The 20612-nt window shown below is 45.5% G+C and overlaps 1 protein-coding gene and 1 long non-coding RNA gene across 7 annotated transcripts in view; both read right to left on the reverse strand.

Moving 5' to 3' along the window:
• Nucleotides 1-341: 341 nt before the first annotated feature.
• Nucleotides 342-7922, reverse strand: LOC107321692 (uncharacterized). The gene is made up of 5 exons (XR_014936163.1): nt 7700-7922; nt 6816-6937; nt 5352-5565; nt 4127-4263; nt 342-1278 (listed from the first exon to the last, which is right to left on the reverse strand). It is a non-coding gene; the product is annotated as an uncharacterized LOC107321692 (long non-coding RNA).
• A 9736-nt stretch (nt 7923-17658) lies between these two features.
• COL5A1 (collagen type V alpha 1 chain) overlaps nt 17659-20612 on the reverse strand; it is a 120935-nt gene continuing 117981 nt past the window's right edge. For all 6 annotated transcript variants that reach the window (XM_015879297.3, XM_015879296.3, XM_085520907.1 and 3 more), the window contains exon 66: nt 17659-20538. In XM_015879297.3, the coding sequence (XP_015734783.2) occupies nt 20392-20538 (147 nt within the window). In that variant the 3' untranslated portion in view covers nt 17659-20391. The remainder of the gene's footprint in view (nt 20539-20612) is intronic.

Genomic DNA, 20612 nt, shown 5'->3' on the forward strand with positions numbered 1-20612 from the left:
AGCCATCAGAGAGCTTCTCCCATCTCCCACTCCCTCCCATTACTCTGCAATGTGATGGCTGTGCAGGAGGAGCAGCCCTGGGTGAGCCTGGCTAAGGAAACCTTTCTCCAGTAAAGGACAGGAGGAAACTCCTACTTGTCCCCAGCAGCAAAGTCTACATGATCAAGGGGACCTGAGATTCCAGCTGTCAGCAACAACCAGTGTCGTGGCATGGAGCCTTTGCTTCATAATGTGGACCCAAATAATTGATAAGAGCTGCCAGAAGGATCTGAGCAAAGGAAATGTTACCCTTCCTTATTCCAGCAACGTCTCTGGTGCACGACCCCCTGAATCAGAAGGATGGTCACATACACGCTTCAGCTTTAATTTTCTTAAGTAATGCATTGTTAGGAGGGATGGGAGCTGGGGAAGTGCTTCAGCAAGTCTGTGTGCAGTGATATACTGACTGTGAAATGTCATCACTGTGATACAGCTCTTCAGAGGATGGGGCAGATCATCGATCCAGATTTAGGTCCATGTAAAAGCAGATCACAAGCAGCAGCCGTCACAGAGAAAGGCAGAGACAGAGAGACGAGGCAGGTCAGATCAGGAACAAAGTGGTTGGGGTTTAAAAAGGAAAAGGGATCCAGCCAAGCTGGGATGAAGTGTTGTGACAAAGCTCCATACCCACACAGCCTGGAGTGTGGCTATGTATCCCCCCCCATTGCAGCGTTATGGGGATGGAGATGGGTGCCAGCTTGCTCCTCACACCTCAAGAGGGCTGGAGCACCTCCCCCACACTTTCACAGCCAACAAAGACATTCACATTTTGTTAAAGGAGGACTTCAAGCAAACAAATGAGAGCATAAGCAATTCATCACTGTCTGAAAGTGATTCTCTTTGATTTGTGAAGCTCTCAAAGGGTGAAATGCGGGAACGGGCACATTTGGTCACACCTGAGCTGCTCTGCTTTGGGGATGTGTGAGTATTTTTAATTATCTGAGCTGAGAGAGTACGTTTGTGTAACAGGAGGAGAGATGGGAGGATATATATAAACCCCTTCTTTTCAGAATGAGCTTTTGCAGAAACAGAGCCAAGGCTTGTACACAACATCACTCCCATATCCAGACTTGAAAGACTCACACAGGAACACGTGCTGAGGGAAGATGGGAGCTCTTGGCACCGAGCTGCACCTGGGAAGAATCAGACAGACTTCTTCTGCCTCTTCTTCATGGCTGTGAATTCTGTCCTGAAGGGCCATATACAGCTCTCTATCCCTCAGGGCAATGGGCACTAATGCTGTGAATTAAAAGAGAAGAGACATACATATACACACACGCTATATATATATATAAACTTGTAAACTTGGTAGGACTCTCCTTAGTAAAAAGTACATTAAAAGTGCCTGTGTCATTAAAAAAATATGCATGTGTGAAAGAAATAAGAAGTACGGGCACCAGAAAAGCCTGTTGCCTTCGGAAAACACTTATCAGCATCTTTGCCAGAAAGAAACCTTTTTTTTTCCCCTCTTTTTTGATAAACTACCAAAGAAGATGGGATGCAGAAATAAATGATGAATGAAAAGCCTTAATTAAATACAAACCCAAGAGGGACTTTGGGGCATTGTGCTTTAATTCAGTCCTCTGACAGCTCTTCATAAGCCTAAGGACAGCAGCTCACATTTTGTAATGCAAATGAACTGCTACACCAGCAACCTTCACTCCTCAACAGAAGAGATGGGAGAGTTGAAAGCTTTGGGAAAAAAACACCTCCAAGGGGCCAAGTGGGAAGAGGAATGATGCAGTCAGCAGTTTTCCCAGGACTCAGAAATGGAATCCCAAGAGCATCCTGGCCAGCCCAGCCAGGGTAGGGGGGCCCCACAGAGACAAGGGCAGAGGAAATTTGGCCATTCCTGCAGTATGGAAGCATAGGATGTGGGAAAAAGCACTGATGAGATGGGCTTCTTGTGTCAGAAGACAAGTCCTGGCTGCTGGCTGGGTCCGACTGGAAATAGGGTCGCATGGCTCTGAGCACATTGGTCACACACAGCTGTCAGAGCAGCATGAGCTGGGGTGAAATGCAGGGAGAGTACAAACAGGAGGGGGTCACTCAGATTTAGAGGGACAAAACCCATAAGAATGGTGGGAAATGTTTTCCCAAGCAATTTCAGAACCCTTCATAAATGCCACCTAAAACACTGAGCCTATAGGCTGGTTGACTTGAAGAAGAACTGCTCCTTGTAGCTGAGAAGGTGGAGGCAAGAAGAAAAGGACCAATGCTGGAATCACCTCCTATTAACATGCAAGGGCCAATTAAAATATCAGTGTGGGTAGATCATAAATGCATCTCCCAAAGTAATATTTCACCTTCAGTCCCTGTCACATATTGTGCTGTGGGAAAAGAACAGAAAGAGCATTCCCTCTGAGGGCTTTTTTCCCTTTTCTCTCTCTACCAGTCCTTCCAGATCTAATAAACAGGGCTAATAGACAGCTACATCCAAAGACTTACTGCATTTAAGCCTGATGTGAGGATCCGGAGGTGGAGCCCTTAAGAGCTGCTTTGTATTCAGCACGAGGCGTTAGCTTGGGGAGCAATGCCAAAGTCGGCACTGAAATTCCTGATTTCACTGTGGAAGACTTGAAAGGCTGCAGGCACAGCATCCTAGGGGAAGGCTTGAGCTCACTCATGAGTTTTTTAATAAGACTCCCAAGCTCTCCGCTTAGGTTAGGGGAGGGATTATGGGTTGTGAAAATAGCATTTCAAGACATTTTATCAGCAGTTCAAATGGGAAGAGAATAACATTGAGAGGGACAAATGGCAGCAGCCAGAGCTGGTGACAGTGAGCTGACACCCATGGAGCCATTTGCTCCTGTCTCAGAGCCCCCTGAATGGGTCTCTTCCTCCCCAGAAAGGATGAAGAAAGCGGATGCTCATCCACGACCTGTTTGTGTTCTCATTCCCTTTCAATATTTAGAGCCTTGAGGCAATTCAAGAAGCCTAGAAATGTTCCCAAGCCTTTGTCTTCAGTGGTGCTATCAGGACACAGAGCTCTTCCCCCATACAGCTGATGGAGCACCCTGAGTTGGGTGCAGGTCTTGCAGAGCCCGCATGGAACATCACAATGAGCGCTGCCCATCCCTGCCCACAGCCATTGGACAGACATACTGAGCTCTCCATCATCAGCTCATTTACAAAGGTTTTTAAACCAGTCCCTAAGATAAGAGGAAGGGAATGGAAAGGAAAAACAAGGGATGGAATCTGCAAACTGATCCATTCTCGGGATTGTTGTGCTTTTGACTATAGATTTCTTTCTTTCTTCCACGCAGAGCAGGGAAGGGTGAGACCTGTGCAGTTAAGCAAACCAACTGATGAATTGTCTCCATGACATTCAAGGGCTGATTCCAGAGCTAATCGTAAAAAGGCACTGCCAAGGGATTTTTCATAAATCCCTTTAATTAAGTGATATGTTTTAGAATTAAATTATGATGAAAACTATAAATCCTTTCACAATGAATGGAGCTCAGTGCGTACAGAAGGAACAGGGCATCCCTCTTCTCTTATCTTTCCTCTTTCCCTCCCCTTAATACAACAGGATTCAAACAATTAATTACCAAACAATACAGGAAATCATTCCATTTATCACCAAGCAATCCAGCCTTTTAAGAAGTGAGATTTAACCTTGCACTAGCTAATCCTGTGCGGGCAGAAGGGTTTAATGGCTTTTTTTTCCTATCCACTGCAGTGCTCAAGGGCTTTGCTCCAGAATAGTTCCTTATGGCCAGGGCTGTACAAAGGCATGTAATCCCACCTGGATGTCAGCAGTGGGATGTCTGGAATGCATCACCTCTCTGGTATAAGCCAGATCTATGCCCTCAGTCAGTACAGGGAGACCCTGACCTGGGGCAGCTGAGAGCAGGAAAGAACGTAGGTGAATGGAAATCACCGTGGAAAGAGAGGAAAAAAGGATAGAGCACTGTGCTTGAAGTTTTACCTGCACAATGGGTTGCTTGATTGTTGTGCAATGCATGAGCTGCCCTAGTGCAGCACGGAGAGAGTCGATAGGAACTAGAGAGAAACTTAACAGCAAGAGAGATTGCTCCCCAAGACACAGCAGCTGCAAGCAGAGGCTCTTTGTTAACATATTTACCTTGCTCTGTGATCATTTACTTGCTGCATAAATAGAACTGTTCATTTTCTTCTCCCAGCCAGCTCACTGTGTTCCCTCCGTGGGGACATCAGTGCAAACAGGGTACTGGGCCATTGTAATATCCTTTTCCAACAAGGCTGCCAGTGATCCCAGGGATAAATAGAGAGAAGACAAAATATTCAGCTGAAGAGTTGCAATTAGGGCGAGAGAAAAGCATAAAGAGAATAATAGAATATTGAGATATTAATAATAATAATAAAGCCATAATAATAGGAATTTGGTTAATTTTAACTTCCCTATAGTTGCATTAAAAGCGGTGCACTGCTACCATTTCTATAATCCACAGAGGTTACACCACCAACAGTGGCACTTATCACACCATCACTTCTTTCACTTCCCAAAGCACTGCTCTGTCACTGAGCAATTTGCCTCCCAGCCAGGCAGCCCACAGCCAGATGCATTTTATCTCTCGAGTCTCCTTCAGAAAGAGAAGAGCCTCAGAGTCAATAAACACAGACGAATTTTCATCTTAATAAAAAGTTATACGTTGATGAGATTTATCAGTTTCCAGATCCTGCCAGCTCTCAACCTTCTGGCTCACCTCCCCTTGGATTCAAGGCCAAATAGTACTCATAGTAAGCCAACACCAATGCTAATCCCAACACCAGCATCAATGCCAACCCCAAATCAGCCTGTAAAAGCAGTGGCTTTTTATGTGGCAAAAGCAACCAGGGGGTCTCACCTGGTGAAAGCCTTGTTTCCTACCATGAATTTAACCCCCTCAAATTTTGGCAAATAAAGCAAGTTTGAATATTTCTCAAGGGGAAAGAGGCACAGGTAGCACTGAGGATTCTCACCTTGGGAAAACCTTATAGCCCTTTTCATTGACTTTGCCATGAAGTCTACCCGTTATACAACAGGAGTGTTTTGCACAAGGACATTCAAAAGTGTCATCTGTGGGTGGCATCTACATATGCTGCCTCTTTACTGCCAAGCATCCCATTGGGATCATCTTTCTGTGTTTCTGGCCAGACACAAAACCCCACTAGAATTATGAGAAATGCTAAAGCAAGAGAAAGAATTGTATCTGCTGTTTGTTTTGTCCTTAGTGAAATCGAGAGTCATAAATTTCCCAGTTAAAACTCACTTGAAAGGTGGCAATTGGTGAAACATAACTTACTGCTGGTAAAACACAGGCATTTTCAATAATTAATACACAAGATACCTCTAAGAAAGGCAGAGGTCTTGCAGAGTGGAAGGTGCAATTATTGTTTCATTAAAGATTGATTGCATGTGTGGCCATTCATTTGAATAATGGCTCTTCTGACACCTTAAATGGAATGATAAATGAGGTTCGGCGTGCTGCTGTGACTCGATGCTCATGTTGACTCATGGACGCCAGTGGGAAACTGCAGCTTCTTCCCAGCCCCAAAGGTCACCTGAAATATTAACGAGCTGAAGATCAAGTAACAATGAATGAGGTCAAACAGAATGTTATGGTGACAGGACTGAAATTAATTGCGTGATAATTGTCCTACGTTTTGGCATTTATTTTCAGCTTGTTTTTGTTACTGAAGGAACCCAGCAGCATGGCCCCACTTTGAAGCAAAATGCAGTGTCTGCCAGCCACAGCAGAATCATTTATTTGCTTGGAGAGAACATTGAGGTGCACACTGGGTCCCAAACCCCAGCAATGGCCCTTGTGGCTCATCCCACTCCAGCATTCTCATCTCAGCCCCAAAAGAAGCTCAGAAAGCTCTGGGTGTGATTGCTGAGGGAACTGATGCTCTCACTGGTTGTGCTTGAGACAAATATGTTACAGCCAGATTGTTGTAGGCTTCACACATGTGGGTTACCTGGCTAGAGAGACCTGGATGGCTTGGAGTGTTCTTCCCCATAACAGGGAAGGGAACAGCACTTCTGCAGCCAGTGAGGTATGCGGGGCAGGTGTTACTACAAGACAAACTGCATATTGGAAGAAAATACCTTGATTATAATCATGATTGGTTTTACTCTATTCTGCAGTACTAAGGAGACCTCCTTCTATCAAAGTCAATTAAATGGATGTTATTCTCCTAAAACCTGGTAATAAAACAAGGGCTGTGCATATCCATTAAATTGCAGCACACAGCCATTAAGCTTGCTTTTGCTGCTGCAGTTCATTTACTGCCAGGTTTTGGTGTGATTCTGGTCTCATTTACATGAGTTTCACCCTGGTGTAACAGCAGAGGTCTCACAAAGTTGGGCCAACTGATTTACTACAGCCAGGTACATATATCGACACAATTACAGAACAGAGGAGACAGATATTTTCATTTCAAGGACCCACAAAATCTTTTCGTGCATCAATAAACCCAAGAGATCAATGGTTTGCTAAGCAGCCAGGTTACTCTACACACACCCACAGTGGATGGGCTTTGGGCAGCCTGCTCTAGCAGGAGGTGTCCCTCCCCATAGCAGGAGGTTGGAACCAGATGGTCTGTAAGGTCTCATCCAACTTAAACGATTTTGTGATTCTGTTATTTTATGACAAACTTGGCTGAGTGTCCTCTTGTGTCAAGAGCGCTAACGTCCTTCTGGCTTAGACTGAATCTTATCAGACACCAAAAGCTTTGCTGGATTTGCTACATCCCCACAAGGCATGGAGCACAGCAGCAGGAAACTAAGACAGAAACCAAGGAGTTCTCACCTGGGATGATGCATTTGGTGTGCCTCTGGGCTGACCCGGCGTTATAGTTTTCATCCACCTTTAAAGCTGCTGCAAGCACAAAGCAGTAATGCTTCCTGGCAATAAGCAGGACTGTAATGAACCTGGTTAAAAAAAAAACCACAAAAGGTCACCACGCCCTTGTCTATTAACATGGCCCTGCAGAAAGACCCAGTGACTAATTAAAACTGTGGGCTTTGCAGCCAGGAATACTAATCCTTACACCTGCCCTAGCCTTAATTATCTACCTCCACGTGCTTCCTCATGGAGAGGAAAAACAACCCGTGGTCAATCTAATTGGCTTAATTTTTATAACCGTGTTCCCCCTGAGACTCGTTCCTAAAACCATTTGGACCGTTCCTTAAATATCCTTTTCGTGGCTCCTTATGATCATCTCATTCATCCTCACTCAGAAGGGGGACCCACCAAAGGGAGAAACTGAAACAAAAAGAAGGGTCTTATTGGTTTTATGTAGTGCTCAGTGTGAATTTCCTGACAGCAAATCTCCTAACAGCCCTTCAGCTCTGATTTTGATGCTATTTAGCTACTTGGGGTCAGGCAGCCCCCGGCTCATGCTGGACAAGGAGTTTGGGGACCAACCCAAAATACAGCAAATATCTCAGAAACCCCCTAAAAACCTCAGAGCTCGTGGAGGGGTTCAGCCTTTCTTGCTCTCCGCTTTAGCTTTAATTATTAAAGACAAAAGGGAAAAATAAATAAATAAATAAAAAGAAAGAGAAGGTGAGAGAGCTCTGAGATTTATGGCACCCAATAAAGGCTCTGTACACCGTGATTTACACAACCCCAGCATCAGGCTGAGTCCAGGAAGAAAAACGAGCAGAACTGTTTGATTTATGAACACCCACCTGGCATTTCCAAACCTCTCTAGCAGCAAACGGTCAGGTCAATGATTCTCTTAGTGATCACCGTTGGGATGAGGTCAGGCACCAGACCTATTACAAATGTTTATTTATTTGTTGAATCTGTGTTGACTGCAGTCCTTAGCAAGGGCATGAGTTGGCACTGGGGATGCTCCTACAAGCTCTAACCTTGCTCCCTGGGCTCGCAGTGCTGTGGCTGTTGGCACACCTGTTGTAATTGACAGCATGTTAATAAACTATTGAATAAGTTAAACTTCCCTCGTTCCTTGTTTACATCCTGGAAAATCCCACCACATCTTTGAGTTGAGATGTCCTAAGGCAAAGCAAATCTTCCAACCCTATTGCTATTGCATCCAGCACAGAAAATGGGTTCTGAACCAAAACCCTACCAGCAGCTGAACCCTCCAGCACCTTTCCTTCACAGGAACATTTGCTTCATTCAGTTTGTTTTATTGTTCTGGTATTTATTTGTTCTTCAATAGACTTCATTTTTCCATAAGAAGGACATGTCAGCAAATGCCACACACAGACTGAGGGTGCTGCAAAGCTTCTGTTGGCTCCCATGTTGGTCAGGAAGCTCTGCTTTCCCTCAAAGCTCAATTTAAGTGAATGAAGGTGCTCTTTTCTCGTGCAGTATTTCATGCTGAATTCATTGCTGAGGATGGGCACTAAAGTAAATATACTCCAACCCTCAGCCTCTGAGGAAAAGAAAAAAAAGCATCTTCAGGTGAAACTGATCCCTTAATTCCTTAAAGCCTTTTATTTCACACAGGTGAATACTCCAGCCTGGTCTCAAGCACAGCTGGGGACAAATACAACGACACAGATGGACTCATATTATTTCTGCTCTGTGCATTCATTGCTATGGACATGGAGATGTCTTCAGAGTGTAACACTGAGCCTGGGACTGGGGAGCAAAGCAGCAGCCCCAGCCTGGTGGTCCCTGTGATGCATTTATCCCACTGTTACTTACAACATGAGGGGAAAGGCTTTGCTTGAGTCTGTTCTGAGGAAAGTGCTGGGGTTGACCAGTTAGGAAGAGAAAAACCAAAGCTGTGCAGACACCAGCTGCAGCAAATGGAAACTTCTCACCAAGTATTCTTAGAGACGTGGATGGCAAAGAAGCCACTCATCTTCCCTTGACTGCCTGTCAACTGAAATTATTCATCGTGAGTGATCAGACATTTGCAAAGCTGCACTTCTTTGGGATTTAAACATATGGGCAGAGGCTCCATTACAGCCATAAATGAACCTCGCCTGATTTAGAAAAGCAGCTAAGCCCCAGATCTGGGCAGGGACCGGTGACTTATTCCCATCTCTAGAGAGGATGGAGGCCATGAACAGCAGCAAACACATCAACACACCAACCCAGATAGGAACTGAAAGAGACGTTTATCCCCTGCAAAATCCCTGCACAGCTGGACCTCCTCCATCCTCCTGATGGGTCAATGTCAGCCCTGGAAGGGACTCACGTCCCAGCCCTATGGTGCTGCAATCCTGCCTCTGAGAATTAAGGGATGCACATTCTCACACTGCTTGTCTCCCCACTCATCCCACTTCTTCCCTAAATGAGTGTGGTCAAACAGAGACCACAAGCAATGAGGCTGATTTTATGCATAAGGATCCTTGCCTTACTTGGTGCAATGGGGCATGGCCCTGCAGCAGAACAGAGTGTGTTGGTGGTGGGCAGATCATGGTTTTATCAAGAACAGTTGAGAGAGCATTAAGTGATCTTCTCTATAAATCATCTATACAACATCCATAAATCTCATCAGTCAAAGGAAGCGATATTCAATGACTTATTTTTACAGCTGGCTGAAAAATTTGCTTCCAAGTATCCTTTCTAGGAGCAAATGGCTTTTTAACAACATGGGGATCTGGAAAAGTTTCTCGCTTTGAAAACCTTCCCATCCAGAAAAGAGCTGTTTGTGAACACTTCCAGAATTCTGAATGATGTAAGGACAATGGAATATTTTGTCTTTGTTTCCCCCCCACACCCCTTCTACACAAGAAAATGGGTAAATATTCCTTCTGATTCATTTTGCATTACTAGTTATTCTTAGGGGATGGCTTTCAGGGCTTCCATAGCGTTACACTGATACAGGAAGATCTCTGACCTGGGGAGAGTACAGTCAGGTCTGGCATAGAATGGACGAACTGTGAGAAACAGAGGCAAAAGTAACAGGATGAAAAGGCTGCAGGGAAGGAGGGGATGTTAGATGGGACCTGAGCACACATTAAGCCTCTTTATACACCTCAACCTCTTCATACCTGTGGCACTGTCTCTTAAACCTTCCTCTTCCATGGCAAAAACATCTCCCAAACTTGCTGTGGTCAGAGGTAACGCTGCTCCTACCTGCCTCCTGTTCATTCTTGCTCTAGTAGCTCCAGTTTCTGCCTCTTTGTCCCCACACTGGCTCCTGTATTCAGCCAACACCTTTCAGTGCTGCTGGAAGACGTGGCAGTGGTCACCACCTAACGAGATTCCTATTTCCTCCCACCTACGTTTCATTTTCAGCCTTGATTACTGAACTCGGATTTCAGGCAGATAATTTACGCTCTCTTGGCTGCAAACAAATGGGCAGCTCATATCTACAATTGGCCTTTCTGAGAGGACAGTACCTGCTCTGGTACCAACGGGTTCAAGCAGTGGCTTTTTTGTACTTCTGAATGATATTTCTAAGCCCTTTCCTAGGCGAGGAGAGATAGCATGTTGGTTATTGATAGAATTTCCATTTAAATTGAGGATGTCACTCAGTACAGCATGTGTACCAGTTAAAGGCGACTTTCCTCCAGCATACAGCAGCAATTTATATGATGAGGGGGGGGGGGGGGAAAGGCAGGAAGGGAGGAGGAGAGAAGCACAAACCTTGATACTAAGCCCAGCTGGGTGTATGTCTGCAATAAGGATCTTAACAAGGCTGTGGGTAAGGATGGGATTACACACCCAGCTCTATGTGCTATTTGCTCATCAGCAGCTCTTTCTCCTGCATGCTTTCTCTGCTCACCAATCCAATTAGCTCTGTGGAAAATTAGAAACAAAACAACACGGAACCTTTAGCTTTTAAGAAATAGAGATGCGGGCAAATAAATGGGTTTGGACCTACCCCAGAAGAGTGGGAAAATCTCCATGGGATAGACCTTTTGGACGGCATTGTTTTTTGGTCTTTAGTTTTGATTTGCTCTGGAAAGCAATGGGAATGCACTGGGGCTTGGGCATCCCTCTCTGCACTGGGAATAGAGCAATATCCCATCATTGGAGGCATTCAAGGCCAGGCTGGATGTGGCTCTGGGCAGCTTGGTTTGGTGGTTGGCGACCCTGCACATGGCAGGGGGTTGAAATAGGATATTCACTGTGGTCCTTTTCAACCCAGGCCATTCTGCTGCTTTCTAGGACTGCACTACTGTGCTCTGTGCCTCCCAGGCAGCATACAATCTATACAATAAGCTCTTTTATTTTTTTTTTGCCATTTTCAGGGTCACCCCTGATTCTAAATCACAGGTGTGAAGTAATCGGCTCCATATTGTACGTTGGCGGTTGCTACGGGGGAAGAAGTGATTAATTTATCGCCCATTCTGAGAAGTGAAGAAAGAAAGATAGGAAGGAAAAGGGAGAAAGAAGGAAAAGAGGGGGAAAAAAATGTAAAAGAAACAGTCCCAAATAATTCTCCCCGAGCCACATGGGGAACATTATTTATAGCCCCAAACTTCCACCACCACTCTGAATGCAAAGCAGAATGCACAGAGCTGATAATGCCATGCCATGATCAGATGGAGCAGGCATCAGAGAGAGGGCAATAACTGCGTATTTTCAGCTATCTGGGGAGATTGCAAAAGGATTTTAATTTCAAAGATGCTGAACAAATTGTAGATGAGACTCCACGAGAGGAAATAACGTCTGGCCATAGATCAGCACAAGTTGATTTTCTCCCCTTCACAGTAAAGCACTATCAATCTTCAGAGGGGAGTGAGTTAAAAAATATAAATACCAAGGTAGCAAATGAATTATTCCTCAGCCCAAACAGAGGAAGATAAAGCAAAACTGTGTGGTCCTTGATGAACAGCCATAAGAAGATAGGGATGCCCCATAGCCATGCAAGCACTGTCTGCAAAGGGAGATGCTGCAGCAGTTGTTATGTGTGGGTTCCTGGTTGTTTTTATCTGCAGCATTTCACACAAATATTTTGAGCCCAGAGCGTGGCTGACCTTATTAGTGGTGCCTAATAGCAAACAGCTGGCTTTCAACCAAGGGTCTCAAACCCCAGTGAAAACATTTAGCTAATTAGATTGGAAAACACTCCACCATAGAAATGGCTGTGTTTTGCCAGACACGAAATGAGAGGAAAGAGATAAGGGAGAGAAATATGGAGAAGTGAGTTATACATCCCCCTCAGTACTACTAAAAATACACACACCATTCCTGGAGTTCTGTGGGCCCTGGAAGAGTGCTAATTAATCCCTGGAGAGCTTTCATGTGGCAGGCTGGAAGCATTGCTGGTCCCTTTCTTGATCTGTGTCAGGGTTGGTATTGGAGCTCCATTGGCAGCAATGGGACACGGTTGCCTGGTGCAATCCCTCCTGGTGCAGGGAGAGGAGCTTGGTGTAATAAACACCACAGCAGAATGGGTAGGAAAGCAATTAGCTCTGAGGATAGAGCCCATAAAGACAGAGATGAGAGAGGCCATCTGGGACTGAATGGCTTTTCCGAAGGCATTCTTCAACCCTCATGTTTTCTTACACAGAGCATTGAGGCTTTGGGCTGATTTGTGCCTTCTCTTTACTTAATGGATGTGAATGAAGGGAGACTGCAGGGTTTTGTAGCAAACAGGGCTGCAGGAGCAAGGGGAAGGGACAGCTGCACCAGTGCATGCTCAAGGACACAGGTTCCTACTCAAAAATATCGTTAATATTCCTTAGCAATAGAGGGCTGCTCAACAGCTACACTATGCATTAGCACTGTCTGTCCAGGCCTGCAGGCATGCTGGGCAGAGCCTTCACCAGAATCAGCCACAACACAGAGCTAGAAAGAAAGCAATGGGAGGGGAAAGAAGTTATTTGTATACAAGAAGTATTTAGCTCAGCTTGATGCTTCCTCTTGAAGAAACTGATATCAGGGATTAACTTTCACATGTTCTGCTTGTTCTGCTCATGCCCTTCAGCAAGGTTAATCTCTGCACAATACAAGTTTGAAAATTAAATCCACGGAGCTATACAAACTTCCCATGTAGTTGGATTCAATTTCTTTCATTCACCACCAAAATGATATATGCACATCGAATCCACAAACACTTTCCTCTCCAAGCAGATAACTCACAATCAGGCGCTCCCCTCTGCGCTTCTCCCTGTTGTGTATCTTAATTAATGTTCCAAGCCTGGCAGCTTTTTGATTTCCATTTCAACAGTCTCTCTGATCAGCCTGCTTGAAAGGCAAAGCACAAAGAAGGACATTGAGCTTTCGGGTGGCTGCTCCTGAAATTCAGCATTGGACTTGTGGCCATGATCTGCCCTGCAGTGGGGATGTTTCAGGTCTTGGGTGGATGGGCTAGAGGAAGGCATGTCAGAATTACAAGAGCTGGAAGAGTCCATCTGGAGATCACCCAGTGCAACCTTCTGCTAAAGAAGCTGTATTCAGGGGAGGGGTAGAATATCTTCAGGGAAGGAGACTCACCGCCTCTCCAGCAGCTCCCTATCTGCCTTGAGCTGGGGAACCCAGCACCAGGCCCTGTGCTCCCTGGTCTCCCCAGGGCAGAGCAGGAGGGAGGAGAACTCTCCATCATCCTGCTGGCCATGCTCTTCGTAATGCACCCCAGAGGTCCATTGGCCTTCCTAGCCATGAAAGCACACTGTTTGGCTTGTGGTCAACCAGGATGCAATTGGTCTTCCTGGACACAAGGACAAGCTCCTCTCCATCAGGACATCCTCTACTGATATCCTCATCCCATACTGATGATTATTCCTCCCTATGTGCAGGACTCTACAGACACTCCCATTAAACCTCATCAGGTTTCTATCCACCCAACTCTTCTGCCACATCTCCAGGGCAGCAGCTCAGCATGTTTCTGTGGCAAGAGACCATGACTCAGGCACAATAAGGGAGACCCCCAGCATCCCATAGCGGTCACCATCAGCACAGGTACAATACGAGAGGAGTACGGTGGGGTATGAGGGTATGGAAAGAAGATTCTCAGAACTAAAGAGCAGCTGAAAAAAAAAAAGAAAAGAAAAGAAATAAAAGCAGAACAACGCTGGAAATTTCCTGCAAAGGGGAACATCTCTTTGTCAAATTAACATAGTAGTAATTAGTCAGAATGAGAACGCTAAGTCCCAACGCAGGGCTGGCGGATGGCAGATTTGCTCTCTGCGCTCAGCTGTGTTGAGCAGTGATGCTGGGGTGCCTCTGAGCGTGACAGCCTGTGCTGTACAAGATGTAATTTCAGTGCTTCAGAGCTCTCTTGGTTATGCATCTCTTTAAAAAGAAAACAAGCTTGTTGGCTTCTCTCTGAAGAAGAAAAACAGCTTCTTCTTTAGGGTTTTCACATGTTTGATTTCTTTGGGGTGTTTAGTTTTGCTCTGGGCTATTTGAGAAAACCTATTAAATACAAGCATAAATTGCTAAGTTTTGTTTGCTGGGAAGCTAGAAACACACAGGGCCTGTCTGAGCTATTGAGTTTGTGCCTCTGGAGAAAATCACTTTGCTGCCATGATGCCCCAGGATGGAAAAAACCTGCAGCCAGAAGTTACAAGGAATAAATGAAATAGCAATAGGTACCATAAATAAAGCTACAGCACATTAATGCTCCTCTCTCTTTGGGGATCAAAAGCAAAATAGCTTTCAGTGTAGTGACATAAGGAAAACCCAGTGAGCAACCTAAATCCAGCGGGTTGATTACATGCCCAGAGAAGGTGCTGGGAACAAAGCTCTCCTTGCATTTACACTGGGAAGGGTACAAATGCAGCTATTCTGCAGGAAGGCTGCCATCCCCCCCAGCTGGAAGCAGTAGCAAAGAGATGGGTTGGAAAACAATTTCTCCTAAGCGATGCCTCCTGGTTGAATTCAGACATTGAATTAAGCCTCAAAAAGCTCCAAGACTTTGCTATGTTGTGCAATGGCAGGAGAGCAGCTGGCAGATGTTGAGAACAGCAGCCCGGGTTGGCTGCAAGGACTGCCAAGCAGAGACCTCACTATAGCCTAAAAGTGGGCAAAAATACACGGGAAGAAAATATAAAAGGGAAGAAAACAAATAAAGATCCCACTGCAATGATGATTTATGGATCATTCTATGTTGAAGCATTGCTGCCCACCTGTTGATTTTGCACTGTGCAAAAACAGAACTGAAAGGGAGAGCAGTGGGCTCAACTCCAGCCTCAGCAGCAGAGCCAGAATGTGGGACCTGGACACAGCAAAAAGCTCTGTTGTGCAGCTCTCCAGGCACCCAAAACCTCTGAGGTCTGTCCTGCTCAGGACACTTGTGAAAAATCACAATAACTTGGAAACCACACAGATAAATAAGTAGAGCAGAGAATTGCAGCAGCACCTTCTAAGTGTGAGGGGCTAAAGGGGAGGGGATGCATCCTTATGGGCACAGAGAGGGCTGGTTTATTTGTTCCCCTGGAGCTGCGAGTCAGCTCAGTTCACAGATCATTTGATTGAGCAGTTATTAGAAAGAAATCAGGTCAAAGCTGGGGAGAAGACACTGGACAGAAAGATGCTGAACACTGGGAGTCATTCTAGTTTGCCTTTTACACCACAAAAACCTTATGCCCAACATTTCACATTCTCTCCATGCTGGAGCTCATTCCTTTCCCTCCCTGTGACTGCCTCCCACCTCTCTTTGCTGTTTCCCTCTTTCCAGGAGGGCTTTGGTCACACTCAGGAAGCCCAACCTTTCCATGTAAAACACCCATTCACAGGTTTTCTCCTACTTATATATATTTTTTTTGCCCAAACTCACGAGATCATAGGGAACAAACCCCCAGGATCTGCTCTCTAAATTTAACTGCAACCAACAGTTCTCTTTTTTTGCCAGTTGTATTTTTACCCATCTCATGCAAACGTGGTATTTAAGGAGCTGGGAGCAGCATCTCTCCCAGAGATAATAATAGAGCAGCAGGGCTCAGTGCAACTGATGCTGGCATGTCTTGCAATGAGCAAACAGGGTGTGATCGTGGTGGTGTAGATGGAACTGAGCACACTGAGAACTGGCACACTGCAGTCCCTGCATCTGCCCTCACGTCCATCCCTGCTGAGCACCAGGGAACTGACGGACACAAACTCCAACTTTACCCATAAGACAAGCCACAATTAATGCTTTACCTTAAAAAACAGCCTGATGACAAATGTCTGCGTCCTCATGCATGGGTAGCTGAAAGGAAACTGCTCTTTAGGCTGTACCCAGCTCAGGCTCAGCTCTTTTAATGGCAGCTGGGAACTCAGATGCTCTGGGTTAAGTGCAGCTCTTGTGCTGGGGTGGGGGTAGAGCATTGTATGCAGCACCTGTGAGGGGCCCATTGCCTGATTCTCTCCTGGTTTCTATTTGCCCTGATGAGGTCACCTGGGGCAGAGGGAAACCTTAGAGCACAGGACAAAACTGAATGATCTTTGTGCTTCAGTGACCTGCTGCTTTCTGTTGTGGATCTTCCGAAGATTATCCTCCAGCTGCACTTGGCAGAATTACTGCCCTGTAGCTCTCACACCAAACCACGGACTCTTTGTTATGCGAAAAGAGGTGAAAAACACGCCGTGCTTTAACGTCTGGCAGCTCCACAAACAGCCGATCCTCGCTCAGGTCTCTGCCTTTTCCTAATGGCAGATCAAAGCTGCTCTCAGCAGCGAGACCCCGAGGCGCTCACGAGAAGCGTTTGCAACGATCTGATCTATTGCAGAGCTAAATGGGAAGGCAGCCTGGGCGAGGTGAGCATCACCTTCAAACCTCTCAGCATTTGCTTCAATCTTTCTGGCCAGGGCTGTGTAGTTCATGCTGTTTTCTCCCAGGTTTCTTCCCCCAGCTGTGGTATCACTGCATTTTTGGGGGGCTGTTTGGATGAGGATTTGGCCATAGTACCCCAAGGTTTCCCAGACAAATCCTTATCCAGACAGCCCTCTTTACCTGTGATTTACCACTACTTGCAGCCAAAGAATGAAGGGGAGGCACTATGCGACCCAGCTTGCCACGGTCATTGCAAACTTCTGTGCACAGAGCTGGGTGCATGCATGTGCTTGCATTTCTTGCATACATACATACCTGCTGCATTGCAACATGTGCAGACATCTCTCCAACCTGCAAACCAGCAGCACCAACCCAAAGGTCTTTGCATGAAAAACCAGAGCATTGCACAACCATCAGCTATGGCTGGTGCTGGTGGACAGATGTGCAATTTCCTCCAGCAGTTTCCAAAGGAATCATCATCACTTTGTACATCCCAGGAGCACGGATTGCAGAGGTGCACCCATGCTGCTTTCCCCCACGTGCCAGCAGCACCCGCAGGCAGGACTCTGTGGCCAAGCAACTCAGCCAGCACCTGCAGAACCATTTTGTTTCCTGGCTTCACCTCAGGGTGCAATGAGATGAGGACAGGCTGCGGTGGCAAGCAACAGCTCCTCAGGTCCATTGCTATAGAGCAGAGAACTGGCGGCCAATGGTCACAGCTCTGGTGCACAGCCCGAAGCTGAAGTCATTCACCTTGCTGGGTGCGTCCTGACTGAGAAACAGCATTCCAGGCCTGGGAGCTTTCCCTGTGAGGTCTTTCCTTCCTTACTTTACAGCACACGTTCCCTTTCATCGCCTCCGATGAACTCTTCGTGCATCACCAAGCTCAGGGGTCAGGGGGGAAATCCCTCTGTGACCGACTCCAAGAAGACATTCACATCACGTCGGTTTAGGTGGAAACAGTAAACTTGATTTATTGAAAAAAAAAAAAAAAACCAACCAAAAAAACCCCAACTATTACATTTATTCCTTTATTACACAGGTTTAAAATATTTAAAAATAGCTCTTAACGGGCATTACACTTAAATTTTATGACATGTTTATTGGACTTGGAAGAAATGTACAAGATGTCGTTTGACGGTATAGTTTAAAAAGGGCCTTATGTACTACATTTATTATTTATTATTATTATTTTTTTCCATAGGTTTTATTTTTCTTATCAACATTTGTTCAAGTCAATATATATTAAGGGAAGAGGGGAAATAAAATTACACGAAAAGAAGGTCTGCAAATACAAGTAGTAATTTTATTGCAATAATACCGTAGGCTAAGTGGTCTGGGGGGAATCGGAACAGTTTGGAGCTCAGTACAATTACAACACTGTGGAACTCAACAGAGGATTTATTTATTTGTTTGTTTTTTCTTCTTCTTCTTAAAGCAAGGAAATAAAAGAAGGGGGAAAAAAAAAAAAAAAAGAAAAAAAAAGAAAGAAAAAAGCTCCCTTGATGAGAATTCATCAGAACAGAATCACATGACCTAAACGTGACTCACACATGCGTAACATACATCGAGATATGGCTTATCTGTTGCAGACAGGAACGTGCAACCTCTTTGACCTTCCCACTGCTCCCAGCCAAGGCTCGTGCCGAGGTGAGCAGGAGCTGAATTCGGCACCAGATCAACCGTATCCTTGTTTTCACTGCTTTGCTGCTGGAGTCTGCAGTTTTTTAGGGTAGCACCTTTTGAGGTTGTTTTCCCCACTCCTCCCCTCCCCCCCCCAACGCCCCGAGTGGAAGAAAAATAATAAGAATTAATGGTAATTCAACAGAACACAATACAAGAAGGGAGATGGATGGACACGGCTCTTGCAGACCCGAAAGCACCGTGCAGCATTGCAGCTCCTGCCTCGCTCCCTCCCCGCTCCAACCCCTGCGGGTTCTGCTGCTCTCTGCTAGGGAAGGAGAGGGGAAAAGACATCATATATTGCCTCCTTTCACAGTAAGTGTGATGTCCTTTCCTTTATGGTGACAGACTCCCCCACCTCCCCTCAGCTCAACTGTAATACTCCAGGCCAAATAATAATAATAATTACAAAAATCCCCTGCAACATCAATTTTCCAGCCAAGAGATTTACACAAGGAAACAGATGGGGAGAAAACAAAGCAACACATGGAGAAGGAATGGGGCAGCAGAGGGTTTTGATTCAGAAAGGCTGCATGGGAAAGAAAGCCATCCTGGGAGCCACCATGGGAAGAGGAAGAGAATGGCACACGCAGCTCCTTCTTCACAACAATTACATCAATTAGCACCACAAACATTCAGCCACCGATACAACCTGGTGTGATCAGCATTGTATAAATGCATGAATACTTTTTGACAAGGCGTAAGCGCTTTTAATACGTCCTACACAGGCCATATAAGCTCCCATAATACAATGAAGGAAAAGAAGAGGTCTTCCGCATAGCAAATATGAAGCTGGCATGCATTTATAACCAGAGACCGGAGCAGAAATGTGCAGTCTGTGTTGGAAGCAGCGGTCAGTGGGAGATTGGCCAATGGCAGAGTCCAACCAGTGTAGTATTAACATTACTTGGATAGATAGCACCACGAAGAGACATGTAAAAACAAAACAGCACCTTTTGTCTTTTCTCTCTATTTTTTTGTTGTTGTTGCTTTACACTTGATATCCCAACAGGACAAAGGGATTCTCCCCTGCCACTGCAATCTGCCACTGGGAATAGATTTTTTCTTTAATTATTATTATTTTAAAAGAATGCCGAAGGAAACAAGGAGGCGAGAAGAATTAACTTAAAAGACATATGTGAAGGTGAAAGCAGGGGCACAAAGAGGCAGAGATGCAAACCACAGCCTGCTCGTAGTGCTCTGTAGCAAAAAGAGAGGCTTTGCTTTCCTTATGTTGGAGCACATCATTCCAAAGGCACCGGTGGCTGTGGGGGTACGGCCTCAGCTGCAACCCCCGGTGGGATGGCAGCGGTCAGGTGGGGTCACATGCATGTTTTGAAGCCAGGAATGCGGGAACATTTCAAATAATATACAATACAAATATTTACTTACAAACATACAAAAATATAAGCACCTTTAAGACATGAAAAAGAGATGCCTGGGGTGGCTTTTAGCGATCAAATCGGTCAGGTTAGATTTTATAAGAAGTGAGATTAGGTGATTCAATGGAGATATTACAGATTCTGGAAATGGCCATTACATCTGCTTGCTAGACCTGATGCAAATCTCACAGAAGTCAATGAGATGACCATGAGAACTTCAGCAGGGTTCGCATGAGAGCCAGGAATTCAACGTCAAGCTGAGCGCGGGAGTTTCAAGTTATTATCCTTTTTTTTTCCCCTTAGAAAGGAACAAAAACCTGCAGAGAAGCACTTGGCATCATTTGGTGGAGAGAAGAAGTCTCGGATGCGTTTCCATCTCTGGACACGCGGGACAGGTCCGTGGGCCACATGGGCAGTGTCAGGTCATGCGATTCTGTGCGGGTGCCGCGGCACAGTGGGAGGAACTGGGGCAAAAACGAAGAACAAAACAAAACGAAGAGGAAAGAACCCATCGCTGTCCAGTTTCAGAACGTGCATGTGACGACGAGGAAATCTTTTTGTTTTTTTTCTCCTTTTTTTTCTTTTTTTTTTCTTCTTTTTTTTTCTTTTTCTCTTTTAATTAATTAAATGGCGCAATGAGGTTACGAGGTTGCTCATTTGGAGACTAGTTTTCATCAGGTGGCTCTTAGCCCATGAAGCAAGCTGGTCCCACCTCGAATCCAAATTTCTGTGATGCTTCTCCGAAGTCATTGAACATGATGTCAACAATAGGCACTTGCTCGACCTTGGGCGTGTTGATTTCCAAGACAGTCTTCTGATAGCCCTTCTTTGCCTGGTGGGAGAAGAGGGAGAGAGAAGAGCTCCAATGGTACCTCTGGACCCAGTGCCAGCAGATTATCATGAGCA

This window comes from Coturnix japonica, chromosome 21 (genome assembly GCF_054131305.1).
Source record: "Coturnix japonica strain WE chromosome 21, WE-NBRP24, whole genome shotgun sequence".
Classification (NCBI taxonomy): domain Eukaryota; kingdom Metazoa; phylum Chordata; class Aves; order Galliformes; family Phasianidae; genus Coturnix; species Coturnix japonica.